This window comes from Dermochelys coriacea, chromosome 4, assembly GCF_009764565.3.
Source record: "Dermochelys coriacea isolate rDerCor1 chromosome 4, rDerCor1.pri.v4, whole genome shotgun sequence".
Lineage (NCBI taxonomy): Eukaryota > Metazoa > Chordata > Testudines > Dermochelyidae > Dermochelys > Dermochelys coriacea.
Genome location: NC_050071.1, coordinates 33,977,391 through 33,992,543, shown reverse-complemented (window position 1 = coordinate 33,992,543; position 15,153 = coordinate 33,977,391). Strand labels below are relative to the sequence as shown.

General features: G+C 39.5%; 1 protein-coding gene across 14 annotated transcripts in view; it reads right to left on the bottom strand.

Annotated features, from left to right (window-relative positions):
- Window positions 1-15,153, bottom strand: part of SEC24B (SEC24 homolog B, COPII coat complex component) — a 96,927-nt gene that overhangs the window by 64,015 nt on the left and 17,759 nt on the right. For 8 of the 14 annotated variants that reach the window (XR_005292454.2, XR_006281058.1, XR_005292453.2 and 5 more), the window contains exon 3: window positions 14,059-14,241. Coding sequence is in view for 8 of the 14 variants with exons in the window: in XM_043513717.1 (XP_043369652.1) it covers window positions 14,059-14,241 (183 nt within the window). In the remaining 6 variants the exon portion in view is untranslated. Of the gene's footprint in view, window positions 1-1,534; window positions 1,640-14,058; window positions 14,242-15,153 lie in introns of all 14 variants that reach the window. The other 6 variants (XR_006281057.1, XR_005292451.2, XM_038398746.2 and 3 more) reach the window with 1 other exon arrangement.

Below are 15,153 nucleotides of genomic sequence, written 5' to 3'. Positions count from 1 at the left end.
TTTAATAGTAGGACTTCCTAGTAGTCCTCAAAACCAACAGCACACGCAGTAGTACACCATACAAGAGGTTGCATATGTCTACCAGAAGGATGAATCAATGGCTACATATCTCTCTCTCTCTCTCTCTCTCTCTCTCTCTCTCTCTCTCTCAAGAGGGCTCTCTTAAAAGGAGATATTTAGCCCTCTCCTCACCATCAATGCTGTAGATCTCCTTCTCTTTTAGGGTTCATTCAGAGCAAGAAAAATAAATAACGACCTGAGGAACTATCAGAACATGGAACTAGTTTTGAAACTAAACCATTCTGATAAAAAACAAACATGGATCCTTGAAGTGAAAAGCCTGAAACTTCCAACAATCCTACCCAAACAAACTGCCATAAGAAAAACAGTTTTCAAAGTAACTGACCTATCTAAATTATCCACCAGGGTCTGGGGAGAGATAATCCATAAAGACAAGCAGGATTAAGACTCCACAAGAAAAAGGGAGGACAGCTTTGGTCTCATTTTATCTGCCACCCTAAATACTTTCAGGTAAGTGCCTGTGGACAAATCCTCTATTACCCATAATTAAGGCTCCATTATGAAATTGCACAAAACCGATACTCTGTCACATATCTTTCATTTTCTTAAAAAAAAAAAAAAAAAAAAAATCACAACAAAGGTTGAGTGGAGAAGGGAAGAAGTGTGCCGAATACTGAAGGTCTAACATTTTGCAATAGATTGTGAAGATGAACTACTTGTGGGCCAACAGAAACATGGCAATCACTTTCTCAGAGATCTATTTTTCTCTTTATAAAGACTGTCCTCCCAAAAAGCCATGCCAAGATGCATTGGTGATATCTCTGTCATACTGGTCACTGGCATATCAGAAAAGGAGAGGATGATTTTGAGCTTAAGTCACTAGACCTCAGGAGTTTTACTATTTTCCTTTCTCTGCCTCCTAAAACTGAGCAGACTTGTCTTTCCTGATACTGGACAGTACTAGAGAAACACAGGACAGGTTCTGTACACAGTTATTGCCTTAAAAATAATATTTACCACATGACAATATTTTACTTTACTGCAGTATTTATAATGTTTCCTATACTTAGGAAAAATATAAAAAAAATAGCTGATAAATTTAACCATCATAGGTGGTAAAACATCTACATGTATAGCTGAAACAGAGCTAAACCAATCATCCAAAAGCTCTACATCCAGACACATTCCATTAGAACATTACAAGTTGGCTGAAAGTTAGAATACTGAAATTAAAACAGCCTCAAAGTGTAATCGTTACACTATAAAATACGAAGATGCATGTTACCTCTTGGGAAAAAAATTGTACTGAGCAATTGCCAATTACTACACTCCATTTTTAACTACCATATTCATATAAGAGTTGGAAATTTTCCCTCAGCTTGCTAGGTGTCTGAAGAATTGCAACTACTTTTGGGATTAAATTTTTAATTTTAATAATTCAAGGAGGTGGAAATACGAAGACAAAACTTGGGTAGGAAAAAAAGCAATATACTGGTGTAAAGCTAAAGCAGACCTGCTTCCTCATCCTCCTCATCCTCTTCCTCATCATCTGAACTTGATGACAAGGGAGCTGGTGCAGAGCTAGCTTGATTATTAACATATCCACCATACTGCATGCCTGTGAAGTGGAAAGCACAAACACAAGAGTCAAACAGACAGGAGAGATGAGAAACAAAAGTCACAAATCATTGCATTAAAAGTGAGAGAAATCAGGCATTCCACAGAACATCCTAACATGCAAGTGATGAAAGTTAATTAAAGTCTAAGAGAGCTAGATAATCCCTGTAAGTAGTTTAGCACAAGCAGCTTTTTAGTGAACTAGTTTGGTTCAGCATTAGTAATGCCTAAGGACAACTAGTAGGAAGATAGATAGATGAGAGAGAGAGAGAGGGGAAGGAATGTTATGAAGAACATTTTTCCTCTGACCAAGAAAGAATAAGTTTGCTTGGGAAACTTGCCCTTTTAAAAAAGAATTATCCAAATTCTTTAGTATTTTGCAGTTTAGCAAGAAGAGCAATGACATGTACCATTGCCTCACCGTATAAGCGCACACATGTTCCACCTTTCCGTGTTTTCCATCACACTCTTACCATGCATTTTAAACAAGATATGCCAGTTTAATAAATATTAGTACTACTGTGCCGGTTGACTTGGTCAAGACTGTCAAAAATGAAAGCCTAAAGCTAGGCTCCTAAGTCCATATTTAGGCACCTACATACACGGCCCGATTTTCAAAAGCACTGAGCACCCAAGACCACCACCACAGAACATTCTACAAACTGTAACCAACAGTTTTTAATACAATAGGCACCGTACACAAATTCAAACAATACACAAGGCACTAGATACCTATAGTGTGCAAAGATGTGCTGTATAGCACTGTTAAGTACTGATCAGTTGACACTTAGTGTGTGCAGAACTACTGACTTGACTTTAACTATGCAAGTACTCAAAATCTTGAACATCTGTTTTTAATAGATGCAACTTACCATAGTTTTCCTCTTGGCAGCCCAATGGTCTACTATGCTTTAAAAAAAATTAACTCAGACACTTCCAAAGTTTTGAAGAGTTCTGTGTTTTGCTAATAGAAGTCCTGAATTTACACTGGACTAGTATACCACATATTAGACATGAAAACATATTTAAACATTCTATTACAATAAAATTGTTGCAGATAAATCATATACACACTTCAGAGTAGCAGCCGTGTTAGTCTGTATTCGCAAAAAGAAAAGGAGTACTTGTGGCACCTTAGAGACTAAAATTTATTTGAGCATAAGCTTTCGTGAGCTACAGCTACAATGATGTGTATATGTAATAACATTCAATTACGAACTCAAACAATTTTAACTGTTGTACAGTGAGCCATATTAACATGTATTTTATTAAAATACACAAGCTAGCCATCACATCATTCTGCTTTTAAAAGATTCTGAAATGAACAAATCAGGAGTACTTAAATTATACTTATTACAACCCAGTAGGTTCAGTTTGAAGAGCAGCTACCGATCCAATGGAAGAGGTAATAAGAAACCAAAGAGAATACCAGAACATTGTCTGGCTATGCCAGACGACATACAGGAGTCTGCGGATATGGTTTAATTAGGCCGCAATTTTATTCACTTAATACATTTGCAAGTACCTGGCAAAAAGTAGCACAATGCAGGCATTTCCCTAATCATTTCCACCTAATGCCCAACCTGGTTTCAGCCATCCTGTTACTGGACCCCCACCGTTCTCCCATCATGAGATAAAAGGGGGCATTAAAAGAAGGGAGATCCATTCCCTGCTGTATTAGCCTTAAAGGGGAACAGAAAAAAAAGAGGGTGCTAAGCTCCCCACTGTAGCAGGCTTAGGAGTCCCAAATACCCTTTACTCAGCTTTCTTAAGTGATGCTTCCCTTCAAATCCTTTTCCAATCCATTTCATCTAAGAACCATATCCTTTACATAACGAGTACATTTACGCCTGGCTACCTCCTCCTACCCTGACCATGACAGGTTCCTAGATATTGACTGATTCCTCCCTTAATATTAAAGAAATAGATGTACTCAATTTTCCCTGAATAATTCAAGTGCCACTAAGATATGCTCCAATGAGAAATTATCAAACTCCCTTAATTACAAATGAATTTATCCACCTCCTTTTCCACATACTGCCCCATTATATTGGCCCAAGGAGGATTCATGGCCCCCTTCTATATCATACATTGCAACATGTCACACCAAATAATTGTCATCCCAGGGAACAACTCCTGGATCTGCACCACATCTCTCTTAACTCTGAGCATCAACTGAACCCTCTTATGCCTTCACAAATTGTTCCCTTTGTTGAAAACTATAACTGCAAACAGTTTCTGCTCCTGGGCTGCCAAAGAGTATTCAAGGGGCATTAACTGTTCCCATAGCATGCTCTGCCATCCACATTACCTCAGGACTGCCACCCTACCTAGACGCAGATGTGAACTGCCAGATCAGCTGAAAGCCCACTTGTGCACCCAGTATACAATATTGTACCTACAGATCCAACCACTACTTGCTTGGTCCAGTTGCATGATTCTGAAATTGGAAACAGTAAAATTAGTTCAGATTCTCTAGCTGGGGTCTCACGTATGTCCCACATGCATTTGAATGTCATTGCTCAATTGCCAGAATAGCCCTCGTCCCAGCTATTGAAGTCTGGAATGAGTGGGGACCAAATTATGCACCAGTAATGTCAACTCTAAAAGCCCTTTACTGAAAACGGTAACAAGCTGGTATGTTGCGAGGGGCCTGCCATCACCAAGAATAAAGAGGGGGTCCTCTCCCATCGGTCTCATCTCAGTTTAATTCCTTAATGCACTTAGTGGGCATATTCTGGCTTCACTCCCCTCCTGTAGTATGATGGACTCACCTCATCCCCTGAACAGTTTTCAAATATCCTCAGGGCCAAGACAATTGACTGTACTTACCACTGTAAATTCCTCCACTCTAAAGCCCATTTCAAAGCATCCCTCACTGACCCAAGCACTAGCTCACTCATCCTAAAAAGCTCCAAAAAACTACCAGGAATGCAGTCTTGAACAAGGCTGACTCTTGTCTGCTTCTGCATATTTGGGTGAGAACTTGAACCAAATCCCCGAGCGTCTGAATAGTGACTGGACCACAGCAATCCTCTCTGGGACCCATATCTTGAGGCTATGCTACTAAAAACCTCTTTATGCCCAATATACGATGTGGGCATTTTGTGTGGAAAGCCTCCAGCTTTGCCCAGTCTCAGCGGCATAGTGTCCTGTTTTGCAACCAAACAACAATACGGAAAGGATACAGCTCGAATAGATCTTGAACTGGGTTGTCACACTGAGATAATGTTGATTCCATATTCATTGTAAACACCCCTTGGCAGACGCTGTGATGCCCATCTGATGGAGAACCTGTGTGAGAGCTGGAATGAACTGGTGAGTACAGACCCCAAATAGCAAAAGCTAGGGACTGCTTCGACAGTTGGAGTCCTGGGTGGACCCGGTCCTAGATTTTGCAGCTTTGTCTTTGACCACAGAACATGGAGGACAACCTTAGCTGACTCCTCCTCCATTTGCTGGAGTGCTTCACGAAACCTGCTGGGGCTCTGTACTAGAAGAACTGACGCAAGAACAACATCGGCGTAGTCAAGGTCTGAGAGTGAAAGGTCACCAATCTTAATGCCTATGGACCTGATAGAATACTGTATTATGAAATCCATTGCCCGACAAAAGAGAGTGCAAGAGCCAAGACACAGCCCTGTCTGACACCAGATACTGATTTAAAAGGTGCCGACATCAGATTCCCTAAACGTACACAGGCAGTGGTTCCATTATGCAGCTCACTAATCAAGTCCAATAGAGTGTTTGGGACACCTACGTCCTTTAACACGTTCCATAGCACAACTTGGTCAACTGACACAAATAAAGCCTTAAGATCGACATATGCTACATGCAGGGACTTCCTGAACTCATGGTACATCTCCAACAACAAGCAGAGGGCCAAAATGGCGTCTAATTGGACCTGTTCCTTGTAAAGCTTGAGTGTTGGGGGCAATGCTTCTGATGTAGCAGGGGCTCCAAATGGGCCAGCAGAACATACCCAAGTACCTTCCCTGGCATGTACAACAAGGTGATTGGGCTGTAGCTCTTACATTCACTGCGCGGTCCCTTGCTCTTATAAAGTGAGATCACAATACTGTCCTTCCAGGCAGTTGGCAAGGTTCCAGTTCTCCACATCAAACGAAAGATGGACAGAAGTGATTCCGCTACAGAGTGAATAGCACATTTTAGCAGCTCTCGGGAATGGCTGAGCATCTGTTTTCAGTTGGCAGATGGCACACTTCATCCAAAGTTGGTGATCAGTACAAGTATCTGGGTCTCAAACCACAGTGGCTGTCAAAACATCCAGCTCTGAACAAGCTGCAGCTGGAGGGTGATTCAGGGCCCTGTGATAATGTTCCACTCAGCGTGAAAGGATGTTGTCATCTAATTTACATGGATGGCCTTGGCTGTCATTCAAGATACCTCTTGACCACCAAGGTTGCAGATCATGCAGAATGCCAGCTTTAAGTCTCCCCTGGCTAAACCAAATTCATCATCATCATCTACCAGTTATAATATGCCTCAAGCTCACAGAGTACCAGGGTGTTAAATTTTCACTTCAGCTGAGTATGAGTGTGCTTATCGCCACACTGACGGGATGTGGCCTTCAATTTAACTGTCTGGAAGACCTCCTTTGATAGCCATGGTCAGTGCGCTAGACGCCTAATAGCCAATTGTCTGTTCGGCAGATTGGTGGAGGAGGGAGGTAAACAAAGAGCAGGCATCCTCGACATCACCCGGCAGATCAGCTAGAGCCGAGAATCTATTTCTAATGTCGATACAAAACCTGTTGGCTAAACCTGGCACACAGAGAAGTGCATCAATGTCAAACTTTTTCCTCATCACAGAGGGCGTACTCACTCATCAGAGCGTCAATGTCATCAAGGCAACCACTAGGTGGTGATCTGTTTTTGTGGCACATTCTGCAGCACAATATACTCTACAAGAGGTGAAGAGATGCCAGTCATGTGCGATGATGTGGTCCAACTCCTTCTGAGTGATGCCATCGTGAGAGATCCAGGACATCTGATGTATGCATTGCCGCTTGAACCATGACTCAAGAATGGAAAGATTCTGAGAGGCGCAGAAGGTGAGCAAGTGGCAAGAGTGTACCTGAACTGATCAAGCCCAATTTGCTGGGAGCCAGTAACTGCATCTAGGTGGCCCAGAATCACAAAATTGTCATGTGGAGGGACTGTGCATACTAGAGATTCCAACTGATCATAGAAATGATCTTTGAATCAACAGATTTCTCTGTCAGCGCATAGACTACTATGACAGTGAGGTGACTGTACCGATGTTTAAAACGTTCAATAAGTAGTAGAGAAGACCTGGGCATTCAGGTTATCAAGAAGGACTTCATTTTGCCTCACAGTAGTAATGCTACCCCTTGTAAGTGGTTGGGGCCACTGGAATACAGAACTAATGAATCTTCCACCTTGTGGCATTCGTGATCTACCAGCCTTGATTCCATTAGGCCTGCGATTGATATGCCAAGATGGTCCACAGGAGACAGCGACCTGATGACCACACCTGTGAAGAGCTGCAACACTCCAGGTTGCAATTTTGATGGGTTGGTGGAGAACCCAGCTGCAATTGAATACATTGTCATGGTATACTGATGATGTGCCTGTTGACATCAGAGGACAAGCATCCCCAGGCGGTCTTTGGCATGAGCCCATCACATTTGCACCAAGAGAAGACAGCCCCAGTAGGTCATCTACAGCTGAGAGTAAAGCAGGGGCTTTAACCCTGGTGCTGAGTGCTAATTTATTCATGTTGATCAAAAGCAAGAGAGTATGATCTATAACTGTCTCTTTTTGGAGGGAGAAACAGATTAGAGAGACAGTCCATGAAAATGATTCAGAAACTGTTTCCAAGTCCCCAAAACCTCCTTCACCTCTTCATTAAGCTTATAAAATGGTTGGGCTTTGATATTCCCAATGGCAGCTGACAGTCTGGTGCAAAATGCCCAAGATTGCAACTTCAGCACTGTACGCTTCCTTACTACTATAGCCTTGATAATCAATCCCAGAAGTTCCCACAGCGTATCCTGTAGGAATCTAGATACCCCAGTCTGTGTATCTATCCCATTCCCTAAATAAGTCAGCTTAGCAGAGGGCCCTTGTTTTTTCATCAGCCAGAGGTATCCCCAACCTAACATGGACTCACCACATATAGCTGTAGTGAGCACATTCTTGAGAAGCTGAGTTGTCAAATGCCATAACATATTAGAGGGGTTAGAAACAGAGCAAGGCTGAGGGTATCTCAGTTTTTCCAATACACTATGCAACAACATTCCCACAGGGACGGTCACACTCTGCTGAAGGTCCTATATGTAACTGGCTAGTGTGACACAGGCAGAACCAACAGAAATGAAACTGATGAACTCTTCAATTTCTCTCTGTTACTAGAATGTGGGAAAAAAACGTGTTCAGATATTTTTATTCTCTGGTGCTATGGAATGCACTTGTTAAAGAGGAGGGAAAAGAAAAATGCTCTTCCCAGTACCAGATTGTATTTGTGCTTCTCAAAGATTTTACTTATGGTTCAGCAGGAGCTGCACAGTGAAACTGAATAGGAAAACAATCTCCTTTCACAATGCTTCAGGAGTGCTGAGCAAGAACATGAGCAGCACAGGCATGATTAAGTGGGGGAGAGAAACAGATTAAAGGTCAGTACGACAAGAGGTGAGGAAGACAATTAAAAACCACACGAATGGAGTCAGATATGAAGAGGAGAAGGAGTGGAACACAAAAGGAGAGAGAAACCAAAAGCAGCTAGAAAGAAGGTTGGTATGGTGTTCCACTAGCAGTGAGTCAGAGTTTAGGACGGGGCTTGATACCAAACTACGTGTCCCAGAAGGAGCTGGGAGTTCTGCAGGGGCAGTACATATAAATCGTGAGGAAATACATGCTCACAATCGCTCTTTAATAATCCAAATGCAATCTCTAATCTGAAGCAATCTTAGAACCATTAGCAATTATCTTCAAGGACTGATGGACTTTGAATGAGGTCCCAGAGACTGGAGAAGGACAAATATAGCACCCGTCTTTAAAAAGGGGAACAAAGAGGACCTGGGAAATTATAGACCAGTCAGCCTAACTTCAATACCTGGAAAGATACTGGAACAAATTAACAAAACAATCGATTTGTAAGCAACTAAAGCAGTGGTTTTCAATTTGTGGCCCATGAACCGTTGGGGGTCCATACCTCCATGTGAAATTTTTTAGGGGTCTGCAAATGAAAAAAAAAGATTGAAAACCACTAACCTAAAATATAATAGGAATTTAAGGAATAGCCAGGATGGATATGTCAAGAACAAATCATACTAAACAAACTTAATTTCCCTCTTTAAAAGCATTACTGGCCAAGTGAATGGGGGGGGGGGAAGCAGAAGACATGGAATATCTTGATTTTATTCTATAGTCCCATATGGAATTCTCATAAGCAAACTAAGGAAATGCAGTCTAGATGAATTTACTGTAAAGTAAGTGAACAACTGATTAAAAGACCATACTCCAAGAGCAGTTATCAGTGGTTAGCTGTCAAACTGGGAAGGTGCATCTAGAGGAATTCCAAACGGGTCAGTCCTGGATCCGGTAGTATTCAATATTTTCCTAAATGACTTTGATCATGGAGTGGAGAATATGCTTATAAAATCTAAAGATGACAGACTGTGAGGACATTTTAGAGAACAGGATTAGATTAGAAAAGTATTAGGATTACCTTGACAAATTGAGAATTGGTCTGTAATCAACAAAAAAAAATTCATTGAAGACAAATGCAAAGCACTTTACTTAGGAACGAAAAAAATCAAATGCACAACTACAAAATGGGGAATAGTTGGGTAAGTGGTAGTACTGCTGAAAAAGATCTTGGGGTTACAGTGGATCACAAATTGAACGACAGTCAACAATGTGATGCAGTTGTAAAAAAGAAGAAAAAAAAAAAAGGCTAATTTTCTGGGCAGTATTAACAGGATTGTTGCATGCAAGGACATGGAAGGTAGTTGTCCAGCTGAGGCCTCACCAGTGTCGAGTAGAGCAGGGAATATTGTGTCTGATTCTGGGCACCATACTTTAGGAATGCTGTAGACAAATGGGAGAGAGTCCAAAGGAGAGCAACAAAAATGCTAAAAGGTTAGAAAACTTGATTTATGAGGAAAGGTTAAAACAACTGGGCAAGTTTAGTCTTAAGAGATGACTGAGGGCAGATCTGATAACTGTCTTCAAATATGTTAAGAGGATGGTGACCAATTGTTCTCCATATCCACTGAAGATAGGACAAGAAGTAATGGGCTTAATCTGCTGGAAGAGAGACTTAGAAAGTTTTTCCTAATATCTTACCTAGCTACAGTATAAAGGTAGTCAAACTCTGGAAGAGAGGTTGTGGAATCACCATCAACAGAAATTTTTACAAACAAGTTGAACAACTTGTCAGGAAGGGTCTAGATTTACTTGACCCTGACTCAGTGCAGGTGGCTGGACTTCATGACTTTGAGATCCCTTTCAGCCTTAAATTTCTATGATTTTATGAAAGCTCACTGAAGAGAGCCATATTAAACCTTCCTTAAACTAAGAATTAAGAAAAAAAAAAAAGAAAAAGGAGGGATTCCAGTATATATCACACACCAAAATGGAAAGGGGATGAAAGAGAAAAACTGAAAGGTTGGGTAAGAAACAACAAAATCCAAGGATGGGAAAGTGAGACAAAAAACAGGAGCAGAAGGAAGGTAATTCTACTGGGATATTTTATATGGCATTTTTGAGCAAAAGAAACTCCAAAATAAAGCTTCTCCTTACAATTTTTCAATTATAGCCAACCCACTCAAATCTTTGTTCCATACCAGTCATACTCAGGTCTGATTGGTTCAAGAGCCAAATTAGTGATCAACATTACCAAAAAGAGTCACAGTAGTGTAAATTTATTGTTTCATTTACTATAGTACTACTTATATTCAAACAGCATGATGGGAAATAATTTAGTCAATATATTATTCCCACAGCAAAATAAATGAATAACTTGAACAAGTTGCTAACTTAATTAGTTAACAACATGGTAAAAGCATCCTAATTAAAATCACACTGTTTTAATATCACGTGCTGCAAAGAGCAGCAGAAGACATTTTAAAGAGCCACAGTCTGAGCATCACTGTTCCATACAATACATTTACAGACAAATGAGGCTGAAGTTAAGAGGAAGAGCAAGGACGAAATGTGAAAATATTTCATTTATTTACAAAACAAGTAACCAGTTATACGATATTGCAGGGTTTTGTTTCTGTTGCTAAAACAAGACTATTCTAGCACAATATGAAAGATTTCCAAATGTAAATTATACAATTACTGGGTTTGGATTTCATAATAGTAGCAGTGTCAAGAATAAAACAAGAATGGAGTGAAAAGAAATTAGATTATAAAGCAGTTTTTTTTTTTTAAAACATGTCTTCCTTTTTATTACCCTCAAATTTCCAATACAACCATCACCACAGTATCGAGGCACTGACTGAAATACCAAGATTAATCTTGTATTTGTTCAAAATGGACCTGCTGTTCAACATTCTTAGATATAGCTGCTTTTAAACAGTTTTTTTATTCATTGGCTTCTGTTGGAGAATTTACGCAGGCCACAAATTATTTAAATTTATCCACTATACGAGAGGACAAAAAATCAGCTCACTTAATCTAGGTGTTACAGCCAGTGTCAAGACAAATATGCATTTAGAGCATTAAAACTTCAGTTAACTTCCAAAAAGCTACACTGAGATTCTGTAGACTCTACTTTTAAAAGAAAAAATGAGTTTATAGAAATTTCCCTGACCATCTTCGCAACATTGCTATTTTTAAGCCCTGTTCACATTGGATCAACATTAACCCAGCTTCCAAATATACAACAGTATAAAATTCAGTCATCTTAACAGGCTTTCACAGTTGCGGCCCCGATTCAGCAATGCACTTAAGTTCATGTTTAACCCATTGAAGACATTTAAGCACTTGCTTAAGTGCTTTGTGAAATTTGACTTGCGCTTAAATGCTTTGCGGAAAGCAAGACTTAGGAGCATCCATGCAGTCTTATATGAATGAGAGGAGATGTACTTTGTAATGTACAGAACCACAGGACAAGGTAAATTATGAGGAAGAGCACATTTCATTAAACCTAAAAAATGATTTGTGACACTTTATACTCATCTGTACTACAGGCAGAATCCCCTCCCAAATTGAAAAAAAAAAGTGTATTACGTGATCCCACATTCAAATCATCACTGGTACAAATATTTCAAGAATGCCTTAACTGCAGCATTTTAGAGACCTGAAATGAACCTGTAACTGAAGAGGATAAAGCTGATCAACAACACGTTTCTGTTGCTGGTGAATGCCAACAACTTTTATTCATATATCAAGGAAGATGCAAGTACAAGAAATGTGATTTATTATTGCATATATTTGTTTTAATTTCATCAATCAGTAGAACCCTCAGGCTCCTGGCAAATTAGAAAGGGCCTCGGTGTCAGACCATTTGGACATCTGTCTTGAAAGTGTGATTATCCAACTGTGACACACACACACACACACACACACACACACACACACACTGAATTTAAGACGATGTTTACATTTAGCTGTGTATTCAGCAATACCTGCTATGATCTGTATGAAATGTCTGTACTTTCCATACAAATCACTGCTAGTATGTATATATGGAATACTGCACATTAAAATAAACTATATACATTTAAATATGCAATCGTATCACATTTCTTCCCTGGTTTGGATGTACAGACTGCACGCACTTTGTATGCAACAGTTATTATTATGAGACTGCCTAGGAGGATTAAAGAACACTGTGCTGTAGCAAACCCCATTTAGCATGTCTATACTGCAATTAAATTCTGTTCAGGAGTAGGGTTCAAACTGCTACTTAACATCGCTGTAAAACCGTTTAAGAACCAAACAGCAGATGCAAATCCATTTCCAAATCATCACTTTCTGTAATGATTTTTAAAAGATTTAGTGTGGGGATAATACTTTTCAAACAATTAATAGTTTTCATCTCTGCATGTTTGGGGGGATAAAAGTCAGGTTGATAGACAATAGATTACTTTAATGGATTTTCCTAGGTTTTTTATTCATTGATAAATATGGAGATTATAACCCAGATTACAAAAGGGCTTTGAGAACTATGTATGCAAACACTGTATCAGAGCCAAGTATTTAAGATTTAAAAGCTTTTGAGAATTTTTTTTAAACCTGCACATATTTTATTAGCAAAAAGAAAAGGAGGACTTGTGGCACCTTAGAGACTAACAAATTTATTTGAGCGTAAGCTTTCATGAGCTACAGCTCACTTCATCGGATGTAGCTCATGAAAGCTTACGCTCAAATAAATGTGTTAGTCTCTAAAGGTGTCACAAGTCCTCCTTTTCTTTTTGCTGATACAGACTAACACGGCTGCTACTCTGAAACCTGACATATTTTATTGTAACTGAAACAACTGGTATCTGCTCAAATTTATGTATTCACTATTTAAACAAATATATTAAAATGTTATTTTGTAGGAAGTTACAGAGCACAAAAGTAGCCAAGAGAATACACTGCAAATGTGTAAAAACAAGAAAATGGAAATTGGAATCTCCATCTATGCATAATGTAGTGTTTTACAACTTGGAAGGCAAGCCAGAACAAATCACTGAGAATCAGTGAGGACGATGAAGGTACAATAGCACAGATTCATTCCAGTTCCCCACTACAAATGTGCTGCTGTGAGTAAAGCACCAAGAAGCTTCTTTGAAAGCTTACCTCCCTGTTCCTACAACAGTTCCTATTGTAGCTTGCCACAGGAACAGTTTATAGGGCTACAGGCTCAGGAAACAGCTCCCCAAATTTTTTTTGTCTGCTTTTCAAACATAGATCAGCTGCAACAGCATGTGACCAATCCCACAGAGTCACCAATGGATGCACACTACCCGAACAGCACATGGTCTTTTGATGAATTAGGGAAATGGCATAGCTTGGAATGACTAAGGGAGGGGGAGTAAAAATGAAAACAGCAAAAAAGATCAAAAGAGCGGTGTAAGAGGAGAATGGAAACAAAAAAGAGGAGAATAGTCAGAATAAACGCAGACACAAGATACAGTGCATAGCATTTTGAAAGGATGCAGCAAGAGTGCCCTGTCACTAGTCAAACACTGAGGGGTTTCAACAGAAAGCAAAAACCCTACTATAATCCCTACATAATGGATGTAGGACAAGTTGCAAATAGGTCAATTTAAAAATATAAAAAAATCAAAAGACAGAACAGAGACTTGCCCTACATGCTCACTATCAGGTATGTTTTGTTAACAGGAAAAAAAAATGGAAAATAAAACTAAACATTAAAACCTTGATAAATATTAAGAGTTAAGATACTATTCTGTATTCTAAAATAAGCTAATACCTTCTTGAAGCAGTGGTTCCGATGGCTGTTTATTGGAAGGCACAGAAGCAGCTTCAGTTAAGTGGTCTGAAACAGGTGTTCTTATTGAAGAGGTCACAGCAGAAGAAACAACAGATGTTTCTACACCAGGCTTGGTAAACTGAACATTCTGGCTTACAGGATGTGATGAATCTACAATACCAACTGAAAAGAACATAACATAACATTTTACTCGTTAGCAAAGACAACTGCACAAATACCAGACAACAGTTAATTTGATGATGGTTTCATAGTTCCTAAGATAAAAGCTGTTGCTCTTTGAAATACTTTAACTGCTAGATTGCTGAGAAAGAGGAAAATATATGTTTTTCAGTTGAACACCAACTCTGTTAAGTAAATACTCCATTAAGATGAAGAGATTACTGTTTTGAATATTAATGGTACCAACAACTGAAGCAGAAAAAATAAATTTCACACAGAAAGCATCAGATAGACGGTTTAATGCTAAGTAGAGCCTGGGTACACCAAATTTTTAATCCAGCCCCAAACCTATGCCCTCTAACTCCATCTCCAAAAATAATTCTCAGCCTGTTGTACTGCCCAGACACTAATCTTCCTTCCAAGTAAAGCAGCAGTGTCAAGATGCAGCAATCAGCTGTGCAGTGTTCCACTGCTCTGCTTCCCTACCACACTGGTCATTTCCAACTAGGGGGCCCAGACACCTAGGATTCTGCTTTAATCAGCAATTCGTATCACATGGAATATTAAAATATTGTCACAGGGAATTTGCAATGTTGTTTTGAACATCTGAAAACGATAGAATCTTCCCATTAAAACTCCAAACGATTGCCACTAGGCAGGCTATAGCTCATTAGGAATACTTACCATATCAAAATTATCCTCACTTCACTGAAGTGAGTTTTAAAGGGGCATAGATATTGTAAAGGGGAGTAGGTCAAATATAGTTAAAAAAAACTTTTGTAAAGGTACAATAACTTTGTTTCCACCAAAATTCAATGTAGTCTGAATAAATTGTACTTTTAGCAAACGTAACTTTAAGCCACCTTTGTTTCAACACTTAAGGCTCAATTCTCCCCTTATGAACACACATTCCTG